This window comes from Callorhinchus milii, unplaced genomic scaffold, assembly GCF_018977255.1.
Source record: "Callorhinchus milii isolate IMCB2004 unplaced genomic scaffold, IMCB_Cmil_1.0 Scaffold19, whole genome shotgun sequence".
NCBI lineage: Eukaryota > Metazoa > Chordata > Chondrichthyes > Chimaeriformes > Callorhinchidae > Callorhinchus > Callorhinchus milii.
Window position 1 is genome coordinate 5,681,279 of NW_024704760.1, and position 25,462 is coordinate 5,706,740.

At 41.8% G+C, this 25,462-nt stretch overlaps 1 protein-coding gene across 7 annotated transcripts in view; it reads left to right on the plus strand.

Annotated features, from left to right (window-relative positions):
• Positions 1-25,462, plus strand: part of inava (innate immunity activator) — a 39,012-nt gene that overhangs the window by 1,441 nt on the left and 12,109 nt on the right. Inside the window, exons 2-7 of one of the 7 annotated variants that reach the window (XM_007894245.2) lie at positions 2,549-2,621; positions 17,237-17,372; positions 19,768-19,892; positions 20,406-20,525; positions 22,272-22,497; positions 24,469-24,522. In XM_007894245.2, coding sequence (XP_007892436.1) covers positions 17,318-17,372; positions 19,768-19,892; positions 20,406-20,525; positions 22,272-22,497; positions 24,469-24,522 — 580 coding nt within the window. In that variant the 5' untranslated portion in view covers positions 2,549-2,621; positions 17,237-17,317. Of the gene's footprint in view, positions 1-1,365; positions 1,467-2,454; positions 2,622-7,268; positions 7,299-9,279; positions 9,428-9,458; positions 9,599-17,236; positions 17,373-19,767; positions 19,893-20,405; positions 20,526-22,271; positions 22,498-24,468; positions 24,523-25,462 lie in introns of those variants that run through there. The other 6 variants (XM_007894247.2, XM_042342151.1, XM_007894243.2 and 3 more) reach the window with 6 other exon arrangements.

Below are 25,462 nucleotides of genomic sequence, written 5' to 3' on the forward strand. Positions count from 1 at the left end.
TTACTGGATTTGATCTGAACTTGGTCAGGGTGAGGGTTGGTGGTGGTGAGGAGAGAGGAGAGCAGAAACAAGATGTTAATTGGTGTATATGGCTGGAATCTCAATGGAAGCACACACAAATGTTTTCTTGATTAAAATGCACACTTGTGGTTGTTTTGTTCATTCAGGTTTCCCTTGAACACATGCTGCATATGTTTCATGAAGTTATGTAAAAATGTAGAACAGAGGCTTATGATTTTCATATAATAATAGTAATTATTGCTATTAATGGTGATAATAATATTTGCATTTGATATAATGCCTCTACTGTCGACACATCTCAAAGCTGCATTTTGGATACAGTTTGAGACGTTGGAACGAAAATGCAATTTAAATAAATATAGAAATCGAACTATATTATTTGCATCGTTGACCTGAGGTCATTGCGCTTGAAACACTCACAAATCTCATTTGCATGGCTGATGTGTATTAATATTTTAGCCCCAGCACATCAGTTGACCTGGAAAATGGGGAGTTCACACATGGATGCAGTTCTGTCCTCTTTGCCATGAATTCTCATCCGAATCTGTGCCTAGACCTTATGCATCAATACTTCTCGACACCCCCCCACCCCCACCCCCACCTTCAAGAGCTGACATTCTGACAGCTTCATTAGTTTGAAGAAAAATTCCACGAATAGCAATGTAATTACAGAATAATAACTTCATAATCACAGTCCAGGAACCACATTGCAGCTCGTTTGAGTTTGGCCCCCTCTACTGCACCAGCGTTTGCACTCCCTGTCATAGTTTAAAGGGTTTTATTATAAATAACTCTTGCATTTGACACAGCGCCTTCCAGTCATGTCGGGAGGATGGCTCAAAGTGCTTCTCAGGGTTTACTGCGAAGTGTAGTGACTGCGCGTTTTTGTAGGCGAGAGTGGCAGTCAATTCGCTCACAGCATCGTCCCCCAAAATAGCCGTGAAGTGAATCAACAATTGGAAAATATTGCACGATCCTTGAAACTGCACAACCTATTATTAGAGAAATGTTGCTGTTTGCACGGCAATCACGGGGTTTTCAGAATTCAGGTTTGTTTTTCGGGGTTTGTGATATTATTTGGAAGCGGATTCAACAACAGCAACAACAACTTGCACTTATATAGCGCCCTTCCCGGAGGGCTCGACAGTGGCGGAGTCTGACCCCGAGCCAGGGGCAGAGAGGGAGTGGGGGGGGAGGTGGCCGTAAGCAACGATCAAAAAGGAAAGTCTTTAGGCGGGATTTGAAAGTGGGGAGGGAAGGGGGTAAGGCGGAGGGATTGAGGGAGGGACTTCCAGAGCTTCGGGGCGTAGTGAATGAAAGGACTATGGCCGCCGATGGTAGAGTGGAGAGGGCGAGGGAGGAGGAGGCAGGAGGCTAGACAGGAGGCTGTCTCTACAACGAGTATCTAGACCGGTGGGAGGATTTGTCGCAAACCAGTCACAAAGGTAGTTGTGAATATGTCTCCTTATGTTGCTGTAGAGAAATAAAATGTAACATACCACCTCATCTGTTGGACAAAGAGACTTTGTGCTCAGGGTACACATAGATACAGATTGTGCTGCTTTATCTGAAGGCTTAGCCATTTATGGCCTATTTGACCTTCTAAGATAAATGTGAATGTTCAACAAAGTTGTTATTGTGCCTTTAGTCCTGTAGTTTGTTTTATTTTGATAGGGACGAACAGGGAGCTCCTCGGGGGCTGCTCAGAACTCAACGTCAAATAAATCGAAAGAAAGCAAGTGCTTGGACACTGAAAAACCCATCCCACGTTCTTACTTACAGACATTCCCCCCCTCTGTAAGGCGACACACTAGTGGGTATCATCTTCGTTCAGATGCCACAAAGCAATTACAACAACAGCAACAACAACTTGCACACATCTAGCTAGCACCCTCCACGTAGGGTAGCGTCTCAGAGCGCTTGAAGGACGGGACAACGTAAAGCTTAACACTCCACAATGCTCACTAAATGAAGCAAAACCGCAAAGTGATTGGTTTGAATTGCCGGTGTGAGGCAGGGGATGTTATCACTGTACCTTGTCGACTTTATTTGTGAGTTGGAATCGTTAAACCTTTAAATGGCGCTCTGTTATTTTTTTGTCGTTGCAGGCTTGATTTTAACATTTGGATATATTGGGAAAAAAAGACTTAAAATAACACCAGCGACAAAGCTTGTAGGAGTTTGTATGTAGTCGCTCGGCAATTGGAAACCATGGGAATGCATGCAGTTGGAATGCCATGAAAGTTAATCTGATTCTAATTCTTTTGTGCACAGGACGCTTTTGGTTCTTAATCCCTGCAACCAGTTTTCATTCGCTATGAAATCCTTCGTTCAAACTCACTGCTACTGTGCTGGGATTGAAAACCATGGAGTTCCTGGAAAACCATAAGTTCTCCGGGACCCTACCCTGCCTGAGGGGCGATACATAAATGCAAGTTGTTGTTGTCCTCGATGCCATCATGGGAGGAGGGTTTGAGATCAAGTGGATAAAATGCCTTCTTCATCTGAACCTCTCTTGTGTTCACAGTAGATGGATGATGCACCTACCTTCACATCTCTGTCTTGGAAAGCAGCCTTGACCTCAGCAGCTTCTCAGCAAGGTAACAGTGCTGCCTCTGGGGAGACTGCGAGGGGTACGGACAGAAATGTTTGCCTCGCGTTCAGCACATCTACACAGGCCGATGTCCTATGTGCTGCATAGTTGGCCTGTGGAGATATTCCCAACACATCTCGGAAGGTCCGGTGATCCGGACTGAAATCAGATCATTGAATGTCACTGCAGTTGTTGTAGAATCCATCCTACACAGCAATAGACCAAATTTCACCCACAAAATGCACAGTCAATCCACTTCACACTATATTCTGTGAAGCGCTTTGAGACGTCTCAACGACCCAATAAGGCGGAATATCAAATGCAAGGATTATTATTATTATTAAATTCTGCAGCACTGGCAACTCAAGCACTCGGCAGAGTTTCCTGTTCTTGATGATAGAGGAGTGAATGGTTGAGCTTGAGTTCAGCAGGTTGTGTGGTTGCATTAATGTCCATAACTTTCAGTTAATTACCGTTGGGGTTTGGGAAGCAATTTGACAAGAGCTTCAGCTCACTTGGAGCTTTTATTAGTTGGCTCTCTCAGGAGATTGGATGGTTTGGAAAGAGTCCACAATGAGGCAAATTACACATGGAACGTGGGATGAATGGCTCTTTCTTGTTCCATGCTTTAAATGTTCTTATGACCTGAACAAAATCGAAAGCCAAGTGCCTTGTTCGTAAATCTTGCATTTAATAAATGGGGTAAATCGTATGGAGGAGGGTTTTCCCAGGATACATACAGCCCACTGTGGGCTAAAGAGATGATATTCATAAACTGTTCCCCTGTTGCTGTCACAGTTTATGATGCTACATAAACCCTTTGACGTATTAAGCTTTAAGTGCTTAAAAGTTATGTCTGAGAGAGACACATTGTAATATCAAGGGACACATATGCATTTCCTCAATAAGAGCGGCAGGAAACGTGCAAAGATTTACAACAACTTAACCTCATGGTAACATGAACACATTGGAGTGGCAGAAATTGCACAGTCACAGAGAAATGCAGCGCATGAAATGTTTCATGAATCACAGTTAACTCAAAGTTGACCTGTTTTATTTAGAATTTGCCCATGTGCTGCTCTGCTCCAGATAGTTTATAACGGGGTCCAATTTGAGTTCTAAGATTCCTTAATAAAGAATTTTAATGGGATTCCTTATTAAGGAACTTGAGTTACACAAATGAGGTAGTTCTTCTGGTAACCAACCCTCAGGAACTGGTTCTTCTGCTAACCAACCCAACCCTGACTCAATTTACTTCAGTAGCAAAGTTCCTGTGTGTCTATGGGAATTACCAATAATAATAATCATCATCCTTGCATTTTATAAAGCACCTTGTACGAGTCAAAGTGCTTCACAGGCTTTTCCTGCAAAGGGTAGTGACTGTGTATTTTGCAGGTCAATGCAGCAGCCAATCTGGGAACAGCACTAGGGGTCCCACAAACCATGTAGTGAATGATCAATTTTATCTGGGGATTCATAACCAGGGCACCAGGAAGAAACTCCCTTCTCTCTGTGAATAGTACCATGTGATCTTCAATGTCCTCTTGAACAGACAGACGGGACCTCAATCTAACGGCTCAACTGCATTGTTGACATTATAACGGGATTCTAAGGAAACCCATTAGGGAACATTGCAAATGAGATCCCAAAGTTCCCTACAGTCTAATTCGCCTCTACTAGACATTTTAGTTTTCTGGAAGAAAGCAGTCAGTCGAAATTTATTTCCTCGTTCCTCATTCTTTAACTTTTTCATGCCATTCATTCCTTCCTAGCAGACTGTTGACCCCTTCATAATGCCTAAAACCCACAAAGTCGCACCGAAAACAGGCTATTTATTATTCACTGCTCAGGGAGCCATACAATGCAGAGTGATTACAACAGTATGATGACTACATTATGGCTGAATTTGCCTCATTGACTATAAATGGGAGAATGGGGTTATTCCAACCAGTGTGTTGAAACGTTACGATGCAAATCAGTCCAGTTACAATGGCTCTTTTGATGTATGACCCTCATTGACAGTTGCTGGTTGAAGCACTATTACCTAGACATTCTCTGCAGGTTGTACCAGCAGTGAATCTGTGCACTTAATGATTGATTTTCCCACTAGTTTAAGATATCTTAAACGATCAGCCAACACTCTTTTGGCAATGCTTAGAACGGGAAGAGATCTAAAGTTATCAACAAGGAGACAGCAGGAAGTCGAGTTCAGTGGCTTGTTCAGGGCAGGGTTTGAACAAGGAAAATTCCACTGGAGCAGCTCGCACTCATTCCCTTGAATGCCATTTCAATACACAGTTGGAGACCAGCCTGGCTTAAGATAGGGCTCTGACTACATTTAAAAGGAAATTTATCAATGGATTGTGTGTGCATGTGGAGGGAGTGTTGTCTACGGAAGGTAGGAGGCCAGGGTTCAATAGAATAGCCGTCGAAGAATATTGTGAATTCTCGCTCGATTAGGATGTAAAATGCGAGTTGGGCTAATAGCCCCAGGGCCGTATTTCAACACATACAGGCGCTCTTAATTATACAATTAACCAATGAAAGTGATTGCACATCATTTGTAATGCTTCTTAATGATGGTCAACAAGACTACTAATGGCACATGTACCTGTTCCAATATGGTCCTCAAATAATTTATGTGTTATCACTCAAATCTGACTTTCAGATCCCCATCATCTTTGAGGTTTAAGGAGTGAGTGTCTTCTGTTGAACACTTTCTCCCCACCAACGAGACATTGCTATTGCCACAAACAGAAAGAAAAGTTCTTAAAGAGTATCTTGTGAGAACAAGATGCAAATGAGTAACTAAAGGGCATCGGTTCCTTGTTGCTGATGTTTCGGAGAAATTTCATTTCCTAGAAAGCCACGTTCTGTAAACTGCACTTCAATGTTGCTGTTTTGATATTTATAATAATAATAATCCTTGCATTTGATATAGCACTTTTCATGTCTTCTAGACGTCTCAAAGCGCTTCACAGAATATGCTGTAAAGTGAATTGACTGTATATTTTTGGGCGAAATGAATAGATGTAACAATATCTGCTGTTTTCATGAGCAAAACACAAAATACTGCAGATGCTGGAATCCGAAACAAAAACAGAGAGAGCTGAGAAAACAGAGACCCTTCTGACGAAGGGTCGCGGACCTGAAACGTTGACTCAGTTTCCTTTCTCCATAGATGCTGCCTGACCTGCTGAGTTTTCCCAGCTCTCTCTGTTTTCGTTCCTGCTGTTTTTATGTTCATTTCAAATATAGCTTTTGAAATGCGAACCCAGCAGCCAGACACATATCTGTGTTCCTTTGTTTCCTGACTGGGTAGTGTGTATACAAGTGGCCTTAATAATAATAATAATCCTTGCATTTGATATAGCGCTTTTCACGTCGGGAGGACGTCCCAAAGCGCTTCACAGAACACACTGTAAAGTGAATTGACTGTATATTTGTGGGCGAACGCGGCAGCCAATTGCGCACAGCAATGTCCCACAAACAGGTGGGGGGGGGGGGTTGTGTTATTTATTGATTGGCTCCTCCATCAGTTGATCCACCGCATTTTAGAGATACGCTTTGTGAAACTGCCCAGTTCAGTTTCAGTTAGTTTTCTCTCAGTCACATTTCAACCAGTGAAATCATCAGATGTTTTATTGGCTCTGTACCTCCCAACAGTGCGCAATTGGCTGCCGGGTTTCGCCCACAAAATATACAGTCAATTCACTTTACAGTATATTTTGTGAAGCGCTTTGAGACGTCTCGAAGTCGTGATAAGGCGTTATATCAAATGCCAGGATTATTATAACAGTAAATACTACCTTGTCTGATTTCTAAATGAGGAATTTCTGTCCGTTTACGTACAAGGGTGGGTTTTCATCCCAGTACCTATACCTATGTGTGCCTGATGTAATCGGGCATTAGAGTATTAAATTGTTTTAATACAGAAGCAGGGTGACACAAAAACTGGTCACAATCCAATCCCTAATGGCCCTATAATCTATATGAATTAATGTGCTAAATTGGTGCTGGTGTGAACCTCAGTGAATGCTTTAATCCCAGTGAATGCAATTTAAACCAAAGCTGAGTGACCAGAGGTCAACAATCAGCCCTCTTATTTACTGAATATATTGTGTGACTCAGTTGTCATGAGTCTCAGAATATTTACAGGAGATAATTTAGCCGACTAAGATAACAGCATGTCCCTAGGTATTTTTGCAGAATGTCAGTGTCCTTGTAACAGAATGGAGTGCTTGTGTTATTGATTGGCTTCTAACATCAGTGAAATTCTGAACTTCAGAGATATGTCAAACGGCCCCAGTTCAGTTTCAGTTCATTTTCACTCATCGCAATTCAAGCATTGAAATCATCGAGATACTTTATTGATTCTGTCTCTTCAATGGTAAAACCCTACCTTTTACTTTGTTTGCTTGCTTGCTTGTTTGTTATATGTTTGAGGAGTCCAACATAATGATAAAAACATGTTTTAAAATCCTCAACGTCAAGTCCTTTTGTTTATTTAGATTTCTCTTTCAGCCCTTTTTCAGGAAACGCAACTGAAATAATAATAATAATCCTTGCATTTGACCTGGCGCCTTATCACGTCTTCAAGACGTCTCAAAGTGCTTCACAGAATACACTGTAAAGTGAATTGACTGTACATATTGTGGGCGAAACGATTTGAGGTCTGGTTATGGTAAGTCGTATTTCACCGAACAACTGATAATGTAATAATAAAATATTCCTTGCATTTGATCGAGCACCTTTCGTGTCGGGATGACATCTCTTAGCACTTCACAGGATTTCCTGCAAAGTGTAGTGACTGTACGTATTGTCGGTGAACCCAGCAGACAATGAACAATTTTATCTGGAGGATTGTTGAACAGGACGTTGAGATAATGGTTCAAGTAGTTGGTTGGAGACAGCAAAATGTGCACCCCAAATCAATGGTCAAAAAATCAATGCAAACCTTTTGTTGCATGGCCTTCAATCAGTCCATTGTTTCAGTAACCATTGCTTAGACCTCTCCACCTCAGCAAATCTAATTATAACACAGAACTGTCTGCACCGAAAAAAGCCAAGGCACTGAATATAGGAGGCAAAGGGAAACCAGACAGTGAGTCACACTGGACAATGTCCCAATAGTCGGTTCAAGAGATGGATTGGCAGAGGTCTGAGTTCAGGTCAGTTGCCTGATCTCATCGACAGAGAATGGTGTATAGCAGGGGCGAGGGGTGAGAGGTTGTTGTTGAAGAGAGGGGCCTACAATGGGAGGGGAAAAAAAATGAGACCCAAATAATAAAATATATGTATATTTCGCTCACAAAATTCACAGTCAATTCACTTTACAGTATGTACGTCTCAAAGACACAATAAGGCACTATATCAAATGCAATGATTATTATTATTATTCAGAAAATGTGACCAATTTAATAAATTCAAGCACTGAATACAATGCAAGATATTATGGTTCCTGAAGAACAAGGTATACCTATTAACTGTATTTTACAGTCTTACAATTCTCAAGAGCTGGCTGTGTTGGGCCACAGTGTTGTACATTACAATCGTGATATTGTTTAGTGCTTCGAAAGGATTTCAGGGTCACGCCTTAATCTTCCAAAGTTATTTTTTGGGGACTGTTTAAAATTGGCTTCCGCGTTAAGACTGAATTTAATCCTGATTCCATCTATTCTCTTGGTTTTTTTTCCCAAAGCCCCACCTCAGGCATTGGATGCAACCAGAAATAATTGAGCTGATGTTACTTGAGGGTCAGCCTGGCTCAGTTAGTACTGTAGCTCCTTGACTGTGAGTCATGGGGGTGTCAGTTCAAGCCTCCACGTTGGGACTTTTTAACTCATAGTCTAGACTGACACTCCAAATGCAGCATTAGGATAGGTACAGTGTTGGAGGTGCCATTCTTTGGATGAGACATTAAACCGTCGTCCATCATCCCGTCTGCTTCTTCAGATGGACACCAAAAGATCCCATGTCACCATTCGAAAAGAGAAGGGAGTTTCTCCTGGTGTCCTGGCCATCCCTTAGATAAAATTAGTCACTCACTTCATGGAGGTTTGTGGGACATGGCTGTGCGCAAATCGGCGGCTGCTGTGTTGGCCAACAAAGTACACAGTCACTACACTTCACAGTAAATCTCGTGAAGCGTTTTCAGTTGGTCCTCCTGACATAAAAGGCGCTTCATCAAATGCAAGGATTTTTATAATTATTATTGGGTGTGTATTTGGCACTAAACAAATACATGGTCCTTATCTCATGATCGTGTCTGCCTAAAAATTAGGTTAAAAAAACTAACAATAGCTTTTGAAGTTTTGTTGCGTCAACGAGAAGATAAAACATGTTTTCAAGTCAGCAGGGACACACTGCGAGCTGAAAATATGTTTCCACGCAGTGGGTTTTATGTAGCAGGGCATCATTTTTTTTCAGGAGAAATGTCTGCAGCCACCTTAAAAAAAATTGCGTAAGACTTTTTGTGGGCTGGTTTGAGTAACAGAGAAGTTATATTACTGTGCCGTGTGGAATGCATTGGCACACCACATTGTACAGAACTAACTGGGTGGGTCACACCTTTAAATTGTAGTTGTTAATTGAAAAAGGAACAAATAACCTAGTTAAGAAGGACTTGCAAGACGGACTGCACTCTTTCACTAATTACTGTAGACAGTGACGGATGGGGCAAGAGTTTGTTAAATATTGTTGGCTGCGTTCTAGTAGTGTTGTTTGTTTTATCCTGAAGTTTTACTTGAATCGATCTGGAGTTGAGAAGGCGTTGTTAAGCTTTGCTCCTCCCTCAGACTCAAGTTGCAACAGGTATGTGATTTTCAAGACAGTACGTAAGAGACGGTGAATAAGATCTCAGCTGTTTATTTGCCCGAGGATTTCGCTTGAGAAAAGAAGTTTTCATTTTCTCCCCGTTGGTTCCTTGGATAACTTTATTTGGTGAATCTAGGTCTGTGATTAAAGACTTGATTATATAAACAGGTAAGAACATTTAGATTTGAAGTGTATGTTACAGACTGTTTGATCTCAGAGACACACCTTAAGAGTGTATTCTTTATGTGCCTGCCATTTCAAATCATTGATTGAAACACTGCTTTCTGTTGGTAAAATAGGAATAGATATTTTAAGGGACAGGCAGTTTGCAAAGTAGTTACCGTGTGTTTAATCTTGCTGTTGCATTTGCATTCGATACAGCGCCGTATCACATCATTGAGGCATCTCAAAACGCTTCACAGGATATACTGTAAAGTGAATTGACTGTGTATTTGCAGGTTAAACATGAATTTTGTGATGGAAACATCATTAAAGTTACCACAAGAGTGGTTTATGGAAAGTGGGTTTCGCTGACAAATGTTTAAGGATGAAGGGAGGATTTGGTGAGGATTTGGGAACATTTGACTGTTTGAATTGCTTTTTTGTTTTCAGGCAATTGAAAGGAACAAATTGTTCATAGCCATATCTGTGCTTTTCGGTGCTGGATATTTCCATTTCAAGTCAAACTGAATAAAAAGCTCACCAAAAAAAATCAATAGTAATTACCACAGTTGAAGGTTTGGCATAACATTGCAATTATAGCTTCATTTTCATATTTTCATTTATTGTTCATACCTGTAGGTTGGGCCGTCACAAACTGTGACTTGCGCTTGCTTGAAAACGTTCAGGTTTTAACAAGATTGAAAGCATTGAGGCGCCACTACTTGTGTAAAACTGTGTTGCATTTAATATGAATATTCCTTGAGTTTAAGAATTAATTACCTGTGTGATCAGTTGAATTGATTTCAATGACAGATTTGCATTTTGCTGGAATGTTGGTTGGATTAACATCGCTCAATTCGTAGGGACTGTACAGTGTGAACGAATTGTTCATTTGACCATCAAGGAAAAGGATCGATGAATGGGCAGACTTTTTCGACCACTGGGTATCAGCATCTTGTAAATGAATAGCACCTTTTCACGTAAAAGAATGTCTCAAAGCGCTTGAATTATAAATACTGTGTCATCATTTTGACCAAGCAGGGAAATAAGAGATTAAAAGATGTTCACCTTTTTTTTTAATGGGAGAAGGTTTTTGAAAGGAGCGAGAGAGGTAGAAAGACAAAGGGTTTTGGAAAGAAAAGTGGATGTTATTAATAGACAGTTCCATCCCTTGTTCGAGCAGTGAATTGGATACCATGATCGGAATAGATCCAATTTTCTGGATGAACAAAACACCATCAAGGCGGTTTTAGAGATAGAATCAATTGAGATGTTTAAAAGGGAGGCAGAGAGATACTGGGGATGTACAGGCATTAAGGGGTAGACAAAGGCAAGGATTAAAAGATCTGATATGGACAATGAAACTCGCGGAACAGGCTCAAAGGGCTGAATGGTCTCCTCACGTTTCTAATTCTTTGAAGGGGGAGAAACACCAGAAGTACATTAATTGAATTAGCGCCACTCAAATTGAAGTTGTTTGGGCAATTCACTGAGACGCTCCATGCTTTTTTTTTACATAATTACTGAATTATAATCCTTTATTAACAATTGAATTATTTCAGTGTGTCCACCTAAACAAAATGATTCATTTTAATCCTCTTTCTTACTACCAAACCAACCCTCCCAAACTTTCTTTGGGAGGGTTGAAGACATTACTAAAAATTACTCATTGAGGTATTAGCTCCTGAATCTACAGGTTTTTCTGTATTTCAAAGACACATAGGGCGAGTATGAAGAAAAAAGATTAGATTACTTATTCACAGCTTTCAATCTCAAAGCTGATGCTGTGACCAACCAAGCCCTCGGAGCTACAGACATTAGAAAATAAATAATCCCTGCATTTGGTATAGCGTCTTTCACTTCAGGAAGACCTCTCAAAGTGCTTCATGGGATTCCCTGTAAAGTGTAGTGACTGTGTATTTTTGTAGTCAAACGTGGCAGTCAATTTACACACAAGGACATCCCACAAATAGTCATTAAGTGAATGAGCGATTTTTATCTTATGGGAGTATAAACACGAGCTGGACTCGATGGGTCAAAGGGCCTGTTTCCGAGCTGCACCTTGTGTGAATCTGCGTTCCAAATGCTGTATGGCTTGTTGTAGATAAATCGGGAGAGCTAAGCTCATAAAGATTAATTTCTCCTCTATGACGATTCGGTTACCGAGCAAGATATGGGTGGGTATCGCACACTGAAGAAAATAAGACATGAAAATGCAAATGGCTTATTTTTTGATGAGGTTGAAATGTTTAGTCTTGGATTACAAAACAGAATTTTATCCCCTGTGTTATTTGTATGGAAATGTTCACTGAGAGGGGAAGGAACCAGAAAAGTATTTCTCTCAAATGAAAGAATACCCCCACTTGAGATTGTATAAAGTAACGCAGCAAAGGCTGAGCGCAAACCTGAGGATGTTCCAGTGCGAATAGCTTAGATAATGGACAGTGGCTTTCTCAAGTGAGCCATTAGGTGAATCATGTTCTCTCTGTAATTGACCTTAGCCACAGTAATGGTGGGAGGGAGCTGAGGGGTCCAAGAATTGGCGTTTGAAAGCAGAATGAGCTTATCCAGCTTATCCCTCTCGACTCTCTACCCTCTCCTCGCTCCCTCCCTTCCCTCCCCTCACCCTGACCATTTCCCTCCTGCTCGGGTCCCGACCCAACTGTCCAGCGCCTTGGGACGTCCTCCCGACATGAAAGGCGCTCTATAAATGCAATCTTGTTGTTGTGTTGTTGTAATAGTCTGTTGGAATGTGTGTACGAGAGTGGGTTAAGCTCGAGGACATGATTATACTCGGCTCTGGTTCTCACTTCTCATGGCTGGTTTATGTGTAGAGAAGAGCTGGTGTAAATTGCTGAACACTGAATCAAGCCTAGACAGTTGTGTGATGATAGTTCTTCTGTGCATCATTGTGTCACCAGCCAAAGATTGATTCAAGTCAATGATTAAACATTGATAAAGTCACATGTAATACAGGTGTCACTCCTGTCATATCCTGTTACTAAGCTGATTACATTTCTGGGAGGCAAGACTTATCTCTCAGTGGTAATGTGTTATAATGGTCTCACCTTTCACAATAACAATAATAACTTGTGAGGCGAGTGCTAGATAGATAAATTGATAGATCGGCAAGCAAAGAGGCAGCAACTAAAGCGATAAGGGCATTACAACGCTGCACACGTCTTGACAATATCTAAAGGGGCAAGTCTCCATTATTTTATAGTTGCTTCCAGTACTAGGTGACTTGTAGACTTCAGCCACTCTGCCCCCAACCTCTGGAATTCCCTCCCCCAGTCACTCCGCCTCACCCCCTCCTTAGCCTCCTTCAAGTCCTGCCTCAAGACCCTCCTCTTCGACCATGCCATCGGCCACCCCCCTTCCCCTCCCCTCCCTTCCCCCCCCCAACCCCAACTCGGGTCTGAAATGCAGTACTCTGTCCAGCGCCTTGGGACGTCCTCCCGACATGAAAGGCGCTATACAAATGTAATCTTGTTGTTGTTTTACTGAAACACTATAAAGGAGGACTGAATGTCTGATGAGAACTGTTTTCAGCAAAGACTTCTTGACAGTGAAATATTTTTAGTGCTTATAGTAGATGATTACCGCTGGTCATTTGATGTGTTCTGCGTTTAGATTTGAGTAATATGCATTTATGGTCTGGGAGGAATTTCGTAGTTGAAAGTAACATACTTAGAAATGGGTTGGTGAGGGGGTGGCAGGGAGCTAGGCATTTGGTGGAGTGGGTGGCAAGAATGCTTTTGTTGGTGGGAATGGACGGAAACTATTCTCCTGTAGCCAGCTTGTGTCAGCACTGCAAGAATGCTTCCTGCCACCATCACATTGTCAGCAACTCCTGATGCATTAAAACGACTCACTTACCTTTCACTGTCACTGCAAGCAGGGAGCTGGAAGGGAGCAACCTTGTGTAAGGTTGCTGATGGACACAGACAGACATCCTGTGAATTAGACCCAGCTAGAGCTGCACTATTGTGCCTTATTCCCCCCAGCATACCTCCCCCATCATAATCTCCTTTCGTGCCAATAATAATCCGCGGCAGTAGTTTGCTGTGACATCTCAGTATAATTTCTTGAGTGTGAGAAGGGATGGGAATTTATGAGTCTTTCGCCTGATGATTGACGGGGCTGTTGTTGACTTAACTTCTTTTATACATCGGCACTGTGCCTGATTGAAAGACTTAGTTATATTATTCCAAATGCAAGCTTACCATTAATCTTTGTGATATGCATCAGTTTGATGTCTGAAGCAAGGCCATTGTGTGAGATCGCATGGTCGGGACTGCTGAAATTATCCCGGTTTTCAACATGCAGAGAGAAACAGTACCTCCCAACCTCTTTAATAACCGTCAACAACTTCGGCAGTTGAATTGCTTTTCATTCATCATTCTGTTGAAGTTTGAAAGTCATACAAATGAACGAAAGTACTCAGGAATGGCAGATATATCCAAGCTGGAAATTAAACATCAATTTCATTCAAGGCAAAATAAACTGATTTATATTCAAAGAAGATAAAACATCAAATGTGTGTGTGTGTGTGTGTGTGTGTGTGGAGTGTTTGTGTGTGTGTGGAGTGTATGTGTGTGAGTGTGTGTGTGTGGCGTGTTCGTGTGTGCGTGTGCTTGTGTAGAGTGTTTGTGTGTGTGTGTGTTGAGGGAGAAGGAATGTGGTGAGCTTTAGAGTCACTGAGACCCGTCATAATTATTTGAAAGACAGACTGAGAAATAAGCTTTTTGACCTTGACGGAGGTGCAGGTGTGAGTCTGGTTGATTCGGTAGCACTCTCGCTTCTGAATCAGAAGATTGTGGTTTCAAGCTCCACTCGGGACTTTAAACTCACGGTCTAGACTGAGACTCAAATACAATGCTCAGGGTGTGCGTGTGCTGCATTATTGGCCACTGCACCCACTTATAAAATATAAAGTCACTGGAGTTTACAGTATATCCTGTGAAGTGCTTCAAGACGACCTCTTGACGTGAAAGGCTTATATCAAGTGCAAGGATTATTACACTTAAGTCATTTTCATGCAGAAATTCAGCGCTCTGGCCATGATAAGCTTGTCTCAAGCATAAGACTGGTGCAAACAGCTGTCACGATTTGGATCAGAACTTCCAATTTCCTGGTGCAGCCGACAGATCAGTTTACACCTTCCAAGAAAATCGGACAAGCACAGAGCGTTATTGAGAAGCCGAGCTGCCTGCTGTGAGGAGTATTCTAAACAAGAGACAACACGATCATCCAGCAAGCGCTTGAAGTGACCCAGTACAGGCACCAGACGTGTCTTAAGGGCCATGTGTCACGAGGAACAGCAGCGCATCAGATTTCATCACATGCAACTATTTGGGTTGGGGAACAGTTGGATCTAATGAATGCGTTTTTATCAGCGCTTACTGTCACCGTGTGCAAACTCTACGGTTTGTAACTATTTGAATATCTAATGGCTTGGGTGTATCAAACGTGTGCCAAATTCACTCCGTTTACCACACATCCTTTTTAGCTATTCCTGCTTGTGAGGAATGACTTCGGTTATTAAACGTGTGGTTTTCACCTGAAGCATTTCGAGACGTCCTTCCGACGTGAAAGGCGCTATGTCGAATACAAAGATTATTATTATTTTTATTATCGTTTGAGGTTACTTCAGAGATGGTGGCCTCGATTAGCTTTTCTAGCTAACGCTGAAGATGTTCAGCAAATGTGGTTTTCTTATACTTTTGCTCTGCTAGAATTCGTTTCAAGCACTCTGGGATGCTACGCTGCTTAAGGGGTGCTACACAAAAGCAAGTTGTTGTTGTTGAATTATTTTGGCCACCAAATTTATTCTTCCCACCAACTATCTTTCTTGATTGGGAGATTGCGATGAACTGTTGTGTACAAATGTCTAATGTTTTAACTGCCACTCCTTAGTTGACATTGCCAGGAAGCTGGATGAGTAATTCGTTCCTGATTCCTTTTCATAAAGTCATAGAAAAATGGACAGCGCAGAGCAGTCTGTTTGGCCCAACGTGACTAAGATGGATCTCTGAAAGATCCCAGTTTCCTGCCTTTCCCCCTTTATCACAGCACCATTCTGAGTCAGAGGTGACAGTGTTACCGACTGAGCCAGGTGTCAGCCTGGCTCGATTGGTAGCACTCACGTCTGAGTCAGAGGGTTGTGGGTTCAAGCCCCATCTCAAATCCTTTGAGCTCATGGTCTAGGCTGACACTCCAAATGCAGGGCTGGGTTTTCACCCGCATTATTGGAGGTGCAGCCCTTTCCCTGAGACATTAAACAGATGTATCATCTGCCTGTTCAGGTGTACGTTAAAGATCTCAACAGCACTCTTCAGAATAAGAAGGGAGTTTCTCCCGGTGTCCTGACCAACAATCCACCAGGTAGGATTCATTTCATGGCTGTTTGTGGGCTATTGCTGTTCGCCTAGATACGCAGTCACTACACTCCACAGTAAAATCCTGTGATGTGCTTTCAGATGTCTCGTCGACGTGATAGGGCCCTCTATCAAATGTGAGGATTATTAGTGTTATTTCCAATTTATATTTCTGCTTTTCAGAGATTTATCAAATTTCCACTTAAAAGCTAATGCGGATTCTACCTCTGTCAGGCTGACACAGTGGTTGAGATACCGATGTGTTGGAGACAATGGTGCTATTCAGAGAATTATCATATATGTGACTTACGCTGATTGACATTTTTATGGCACAATATTACATTTTTGGTTTGGAGAAGGGATCTTGTGCATGAAATATACCCAAATCGTTGCGTAATTAACCATAATTAACTTTTTACTGTGTGTCTTTGAACACAAAGTAAGGCAAAAGTATGTCGTTAATTCCCCATAAAAATGCTACCCATGTTTAAAGACCTCCGCAGACAAGATAGGACAAAATGTGGGTACAGGAAAATAAATTAGCAAAATTAACTGTTAATTTAGTGTGTGTTTTGTACTGTTGTGGAGTGCTTACTTGCAAAATTCACACTACCTGGAGTACTGAATATGTGGCTCTCACCCAAAGCATTTCAGTCAATGCAGTTGAAATACGATGAGACATGTCGATTCAGTATAATATTACACTCACGCAGACTTATTCATCTGCAAGCTTTTAACTCCATGGTTTGTTCACTCACAGCTGCATGGTTCGTTGTTGGATTGGTGAAGGTTTGTGGGTTTCACCTGGATTTGGTTAACCTCGTGACTTGTGGGAGGGGATTTCTTTCCCCCTCAATATCCCTGAAATGTAGAGCATCACTCTCTATTTTAAATGCATGTTTGTGAAAAAATGATAAACTTTATAATCTTCAACTTCCCTACGAATCGCTCCCCACCTCGTTCAAGGTCCATATTGAGACCTACCTCTTCGACCTACCTCGTCCCACCTTTCCCTCTTTCGCCCACAAAATGTACAGTCCATTCACTTTACAATATATTCCGTGAAGCGCTTTGAGACGTCTCGAGGATGTGATAAGGCGCTAGATCAAATGCAAGGATTATTATTATTATTTCTTCCAAATCCCTCAGCTCCCACCTCCAGCTCGGGTGCCAAGCCACGACTGTTCAGCACTCGGGATGTGACAGGCAGGCATTGTATAAATATTGATTTGTATTGCAATGTATAACTCTCATTTTTATGCAGCTGGCAGGTGAATCAAACCCTACTTGGAATAATCTCCTGGGCCTGAGGAAGAGTGGACCATTACACGCACTCACACTGAAGATGGAAAGTAAAGATGAAGCCAGTGATTCTGACAGTGGAGTCATTCTCCAGTCAGGTAATCCTGCTTCTACACGTTTTGTTTTCTAATTTACTTGGTATATTCGTGATTTGATTGACTCAAATCCATTAGGGAATTTAGCAGGAACTGCTTCAGGCAGAGCTGGGTGAGAATGTGGAACGCATTTGATTTACTTTTCACTTTTTGTACAAATTCAACCACAGATGGATCAAGTGGCGTGAATGAAATTACAAAATGCTGCTCACAGCATTTGTCATGCTAACGGGGGATATGCCATCCTAGAAGAGCAAGGAATATCAAAAATTTACTTTCAACGATACAACTTTTCACTTTCCTGTAGTTTACTGAATATTCTACTTCTTTTAGGCATGGCTTTGGTCACAGAGATATGAAAATTCAAAGAGTAGGAATCCGAGAATGCATCTTGTTCATTTAAATGAAATGCTATTCTATTTACAGACGAGGGCCAAAAAGTCAAAGCTTAAACCTTATGACCTCAGTTCTTTGAAGCTAAAATTTTATGATGGAGTTGAATTCTTTTAAGTCCTCGGCCTTGATAAACCCTTTGAGAAATGTTTGCCTTGTAATCCGAGTGCAGTGGAAGAACTTTCTTTGTGAGCACAAACGGAGGGAAATGTACCTTTTAATCATTCATCCCCACGAAGCAAACACAGGAAAAGGCAGAGAATGAGCTGGTGTCTGAGTAAACACTCTCGTTAAACAAATGGTCCATTAAGTGATCATTAACAGGTTTCTGTTGCATATTGTGCTGTTCCTTTACATTCATCACGGTTTTAAAAAAAAGGAATTTAATTGGGCTTCAATCACTGCTTCCGGAAGTGAGTTCCTCATTGTCACCGACCTTTGAAACAAGGTCATTCGTTTCGGGTTTTTTGCTGGACATTGCTGTATGCAATTGAGCTGCCTCGTTCGTCTGCAAATACACATTCACTCCATTTTACAATATGTCCTGTGAAGCGCTTTGGAGTGCTCCCCCGACTTGAAAGCCGCTATAGCAAATGCAAGGATTATTATTGTTATTATTTATGCTTGTTATAGACTCACCAACAAAGTGGAAACATCCCATTCATGTTGGGTTTCTTTTACACGAGCGGAACCAATGATGTTATTACATTACATTACACGGGTCATGACAACATACATGATGATGTCAAATGCTCACAGGTGCACAGAATTCCATTAGCTTCGACCTAATAATAGGGGACCTCATTATTTTGCAAATTCCTTGGAAACTTAACATACTTGGAAAACAAGTGGCAACCTGCATTTGCTTTTTCCTTGTTGAATTGTGACTAAAAGGCAGTCCTCAGCTGTCAATGCCATGCTGGGACTTGCAGATTGAGAGGCTTGTGCAATCACCTAGAAGGACCGGATTTGCACAGTATTTTTTTTAAAAAAGGCTTCGCAGTAAATACTGCAATTTTACATGGTGTCTCCTATACAGTCACGTCGACTTTTCAATCCTCGTTTTCTTGTTTCTTCTTTGCAGCCCATTGTTTCCTCATTAATAATGATGCGGCTTTCGTGCTGCACAATGTAAACTTTATCGTATATAAATTCGCAGGATATTAAGCGCTCCAAGATGCCGCCCGGTGTGAAGGCCGCTATATACATGCAAGTTGTTGTTGTATTATATAATATAATAAACCTTGCGTTTGCTATAGTGCCTTATCACATCGTTGAGGTGTCTCAAAGCGCTTCACAGAATATAGCGTAAAGCAAATTGACTGTGTATTTTGTGGGAGGAACAATAATAATCCTTGCATTTGATATAGCAGCTACAATGTTGAGAATGCCTCAAAGTGCTTCGTAACGTTTCAAAAGTACAATTTACGTGTAGGCAATTTGCACACAGAAATGACCCATAAACAGCCGCGAGCAAACAATTTTACATTGAGCGTCGTAGGTCACGGGGAGAAACTCCTCATTTTTTCAAACCATGCCAAGGGATCTTTAACATCCACCTGAACAGGCAGACCTCTTAGTTTAACGTCTAGGCTAATCTAACAATCGCTCAAATAAAAACTTCAGATTCTCTCTGTTCTTCCCACCACGGATCCAGTCTTAACTTGTAATTATTGCATATAGAAAGAGTAATGGCTGAGTCTTATCCAAATACAGAACACATGGAAATGTACAGACAGGGGAGTGGCACCTTAGTAACAGCGAGTCACTTCAGACCCAAAATAGAATAGAACATTTCGATGACTTTTGCTGATCATTGAATTACAGTTCCAATGTTGGTTCCCCTTCATTTCTTTCTTCCTCTTCTCTTGAAAATACCAAATTATATCACCAGAAGAGTTGGAGTTTTCTCGCACTATGGCGTACTGTCTTTGCTCGTCTGTCCCCAACCCTACATTTTAGATCTCATTATCTTCACTTTTTAACTGTGGCCTTGTATTCACAGGGTCAGACAGCCCTCAGTCCCTGATGAAAGATCTGCATTGTTCTGTCATTTCACGTCAGCAAATGCTGGAAGAAACACTGGAGGCTTATTTAAAGGAGCTGAAAAAGCTGTGTTTGCGTGAAGCTGTGAGTATCAAGAAACAACACCCTCTGGATTTGGATTGAAATGTTCTTCTCACTATAGCTATATAGTAACCTTCAATTAACAACAAGACGACAAAATGTTTAGCTCTGTCATTAGAGTGCAAGTACGATTTGGGGCAAATGTGCTCTGCATGTTATATTTCAAAACCAAAGTTTGATCTGTTTCTGTAACCTCAAACCCTGAACTTAGTTTATTAAATGTTTGTGATGTGGCTTCTTTGAACCATAGAATCGCAGAACCTTACAGCACGCAAGGAGGCCATTCGGCCCATCGTGCCTGTGCTGGCTCTTTTGAAAGAGCTATCCAACTAGTCCCGCTCCCCCGCTCTTACCCCAAAGCACTGCAAATGTTCCAAGGTGGCTTCTTCCATCTTCGAGATGCTTTTTACTTAATTACTCTATATGCCAATTTGATGTGGTTGCCACAAACACAAAAAATATTATGTTATGGCTGTGAATTTAACTGTTAATGTGTTAAATGTATTTAATCCTCAGGAGCTGACTGGGAAGTTACCTAAAGAGTACCCATTAGCTGAAGGTGAAGAGCCACCAATTGTGCGACGACGTATAGGTACAACGTTCAAATTGGACGAGAAAATTGTGCCTGAAGGAGAGGTACTATGCTATTTTCAACGTATTTTTTATCTATTTACCTAGCAGTAAGTTAGTCAAATGGCGGATCGCTTTGTGGTGCTAATGATCCCTCCCTCCGCCCAACAAAATGCACGACTGTTTGTGGAACACTGCTGTGCACAATTGGCTGCCGCATTTCGCCCACAAAATACACAGCCAATTCACTTTACAGTGTATTCTGTGAGCGCTTTGAGATGGCTCAACGACATGATAAGGTGCTATATCGAATGCAAGGATTATTATTATTATTTTTCATTACAACATAGTGAACTTTAGCTCTTGAATCTCTGCAAATCACCATTGCTCAAACACCTATCTCTTACTAAAAGCAATATGGCATGCATGGTAAATGCACATCAAACAGATTAATTTTGATAGCAATTATTTTCAGCAAAAAAACCCTGGGCCTCAAAGAAACAGAACAGAACTCTGGATTATGCAATATTTCTTATCTTCTGTTGCTTCAATACACAAACAATACCCTCTGGGTATTACAGGGCCCAAATTAGTGTCTTTCATCTTTGATTTTAAATTAAATTTTAGGAGAGGGAAAAGAGATGAACCTTAGCTCTTAGGAGTGCCTTTTAAATAGAAATTATTTAGTTGCGCAGTTTCTGTCTAAACAGCAAACGTTCACACAGAAATGTCTAAATGCAGAAGTCATAATTGACCTTGGAATGCAAAATTCAAAGGTATTTATAGTTTGGTTAGTTTGAAGCCAAATTCTGAGGGAAGCAATGATTTGTTTTGATTAGTTTGACTTTGAACCACCAATCCCTCTGCCTTGCCCCCTCCATCCCCTCACCTTCCTCCACCTCCACCACATTGCCCGTCTCCAACAACACCTCACTCCACAAGTTGCCGAAACCCTTGTCCACGCCTTTGTCACGTATCATCTGGACTACTCAAACATCTTCCTCGCCCGTCTCCCCTCCTCCGCCATTCACAAAATTCAACTCATCCAAAATTCCCCATCCACCTTCTCACCCGCACTTAACTCTGCACCCCGATTACCCCAGTCCTTGCCAAACTCCACTGGCTCCCTATCACAGAGCATTGTATCGACTTCAAGATCCTCACTCTAGTGTTTAAGTCCCTCCATGCCTTGGCCACCCCCCTATCTCTCCAACCCCCTCTCTCCTCACAGCACTATCCAATGCCTCCTCTCTACTGGCTCTAGCCTCCTCCTTGCCCCTCGAATCCTCCGCTCCATCAGTGGCTACAACTACACCCCGAACTGTGGAACTCCCTCCCTCAATCCCTTCGCCTTGCCCCCTCTTTCCCCATTTTCAGGTTGTCCCTGGAGACCTTCCTCTTCGCCGTGCCTATGATCACCTTCCCCTTCCCCCCGGCTCGGCATCGGGCTCCGCCATTGTTAAGCGCTCTGGAACGCCGCCCGGCATGGAGGGCGCTCTACAAAATGCAAGTTGTTGTTGTTAGATCATGACTGAAGACGTTCCTCTACGATCGCGCTTACGGTCACCTCCCTCCCCCCACTTCGGTGTCAGGCTCCGCCACTGTTAAGCGCTCTGAGGCACTGCCTCTCGTGAAGGGCGCTAGATAAATGCAAGTTGTTGTTGTTGTTGACTTGCGAAGCCCAAAATGATATCATGAAGGACCAGGTAAAGGGGGATGCAAGCTATTCCAGGGAACAGTATTTACTCGCCGCACAAGAATGAAGAAAAGCTCAAATGCCATTGGTTTCAATTTGGGTCATTGTTTTTGCAGGATTCTGAACTCAGTTCCCTGGAGAGAGATTTTGCGTTACAATTACAGTTTGTGGAAGCAGCTAAACGTCTATCCCAAGAAGACAACCTCACCAGGCAGATAAGAAAACAAAGAAAGAACATCTTTACGAAGGAACAAAAAAAGCTCAAGGATATCAAGCAAACGTTAAAGGAATACAGAATCAAGGGGGTTGGGAGTCCCCTCCAGTTGAATAACGTGCTAGAAGGTTTGACACAATTTTAAAACCTGACTAACCTGAAATCATAAACCACAAACGTGTAGCTACCAGTCAGCAGTGAAATTTTGCTGACACCGGCAAAGACTATGTTCGTGCCCATTAACTTGCACGCTGTAGATTAGAATATGCCAACCTTCACTGGTACTTTCTAAATATGGTCAGAATTCTATATTAACGAGCAAGAACTGTTTTGTAAGTGACAATGGTGAAGCGATCCTACTGATTCTCTGAACAATTAGTCATTTTAGCGCTTGCATTATGCTGTCGAGCTGAAAGTTTGAAATAACTACTGTAGGTGACATTCCACCTCCTAACTAAACATGATGAAGGTAAAGGTTTGTATATTGATTCCCACTGAGCCTCTTAAATCTGGCCACCGCACCCTCTTAAATCTAGCCACCCCACCCGATAAGTACAATACATTTAACAGATCTTCTCTCCATCTGTTTCGACACTCAAGAGAAACAATGCTGGATAATCTTGCTGATAATAGTTACTTTACTTCAATTTACCCTGTTCTCCGCCAAGCTTTTAAAACCATATACACTGTTCAGCAAATTTTCTTTTGACAACCGTTCTGCATTTAAGCACCCCCAGTTGATAGTAAAGCAATCATCAGAGTGGTTGTTTTAAGACTTTGAGCAACTTACCCACCACAATGCTGCCCTCCCACGCACGATATTTGCCTAAATTTTGTTTGGTGCCAAGCTCATCGTTTAAACAGAGGGGAAATACCACACTTCATATCATCGAACCTGATCTTACCGCCTTCATAATCGTTGCTGGGTTACTTTTCCTGTTCCCACGATGTTTGCACAAGATTGGCAACCTTACGTTTACTGAGATTCTCTCATTTTCTGCAAGACGTGGTCGATTTGAACGGGCATGAAACGCTTTCCGACAATTGCTAATTAGCTTCAGTTTCTGGTGCTCAAGAATCCCTCTCGTCTTGGTAATTGCGATACACGGGAACCCATCCAGAAACTTGTGGGAAATCTTAGCGGGAGGCTGTTCCCACAATTCCGTCTGTGCAGCTTTGGAGTCTTTTAAAGTATCACCAGGGCACCACAAGTGCTCAGTCGTACGGACTGCGCAGAAATAAAACGTTGCACAGTGGTGACATTGTGGAATCACAAAGCTTTCTCAACTTGAGCCCTGGGGTTCCAGTCCACACTCCTCCACCCCCTCCCCCGCAAGAGACAATCAGCCATTCTGTCCTAAGGCCATTTCTTTTCTGTGTTTCGTGTTCTCCAGTGTTTCCGTTTGTCTCACTCAACAAGAAAGTGTAATGTCACAGGTCGAATCCACTGAGGAGTGGAGCTATTAGCTGTAAAACGAGCAGGCCAAAAAAAAAAATTGAAATGCGTCAGACCTGCAGTTTGCTTCAGTCCTTCTTATAAGTCAACTTGTGTCAGTGCTGTGTTTTTCACAACCACTAGCGAAGCCATCTTAACAGACATTACTGAACGCTGCGATTCGGAATGCTAAAACGCACTAGAGTAAAGGAATAAAGAAAAGGTCAGTCACATTGTCGTCGAGATAGAGTCATATCTGTGAAGCAAGGTGGGTTACACTCTGTTAGCTTGGCCATCAATCAGCATTTGTGAAGAAATCAATACCTTGAGGGGCCCAAATAGTATAAAACGACGTGCGACCAATATTGTCAAATCTTAAATCGCATCCAAACTTTGGATTACTTTCTCATTCGAAAGAACAGCGCCTTCGACAAAGCGGCTCTGCACCGGATTGTCAGCCAAAGAGGTCAAAGCCCCAATGAGGGATTTCTGCTTCTGACCCGAGGCAAGATTTCTCCCAACCTAGCAAAGCTTTACAGGTTATTTTTCCGAATTGTAACTCAATTGGTATTTTTGTGTTGCTTGAGTACAATTTTGAAAAGATTTCATTTCATGGTACGAAAACCTTAATTCCCTAACACCCTGATGGTCTTTTTTTTTTTAGAATTGAGTGCTTCCGATGACAGTTCCCTGTCAGATGCAGCGGTTCTGGAAGATGGTAAGTTATAGACAACAAACCAGTTGTCTCACATCCAGCAAACATACAGAGCTGAACGAGTCCAGGCAGAGCCGAATTCATGTGGAACAGTCCCTACTTGTAGCTTCCAAACTATGAGAAACCCGTGTGCTTTTGGAATGCGGTTGGTTTGGCTTTGGGGCTGGAATCACACCAAACTCTTGTTGGGTACAGCACGAGCTCGTGCCAATTTTTACGTGTAGACTAATGCAAACGTTGGGGTCTAAAGTGCGGTGATTAACGATTTGATTCCTCAATAAGGAAGTAAAGTGTGTCACACCAGCTGTCGAGAAGTGGATTCTGAAGTGTTTTTGATTCAGGTGTATTTGAGTGAAATTGTCTCGTGACAGGATTCAATTTTTACAACTCCTTTGTGAGTCCAGATTGCGATTGCAACATTTTAAACCCTAGTTAAACCTTTGAGAACACAGCCTGATAGTCAATTGCCCAGTTGACGTTCCTATGCATTTTCCTATTTTAATAATATAATGATAATAATCCTTGCATTTGATATAGCTGTGTAGGTTTGTAACAATATTAAATTGGTTACTTCAATCCACGACTGTTTGTGGGACATTGCTGTGCGCAATTGGCTGCTGCGTTTCGCCCACAAAATAAACAGTCAATTCATGTTACAGTATATTCTGTGAAGCGCTTTGAGATGTCTCAAAGTCGTGATAAGGCGCTATATCAAATGCAAGGATAATTTATATTATTTATTGCGCCTTATCACGTCTTAGAGACATCTCAAAGTGATCCACAGAATATACCGTAAAGTAAATTAACTGTATTTTGCGTGGACGAACAAATCTAGCGTGAAGAACACATTCATTGTAACTCTGACTTTCTTTAAAGTTTCCAAAAAGTACCTATAGACTTTTATGAGAAGGGAATTATATTATTTTTGCCATGTGACTAGACT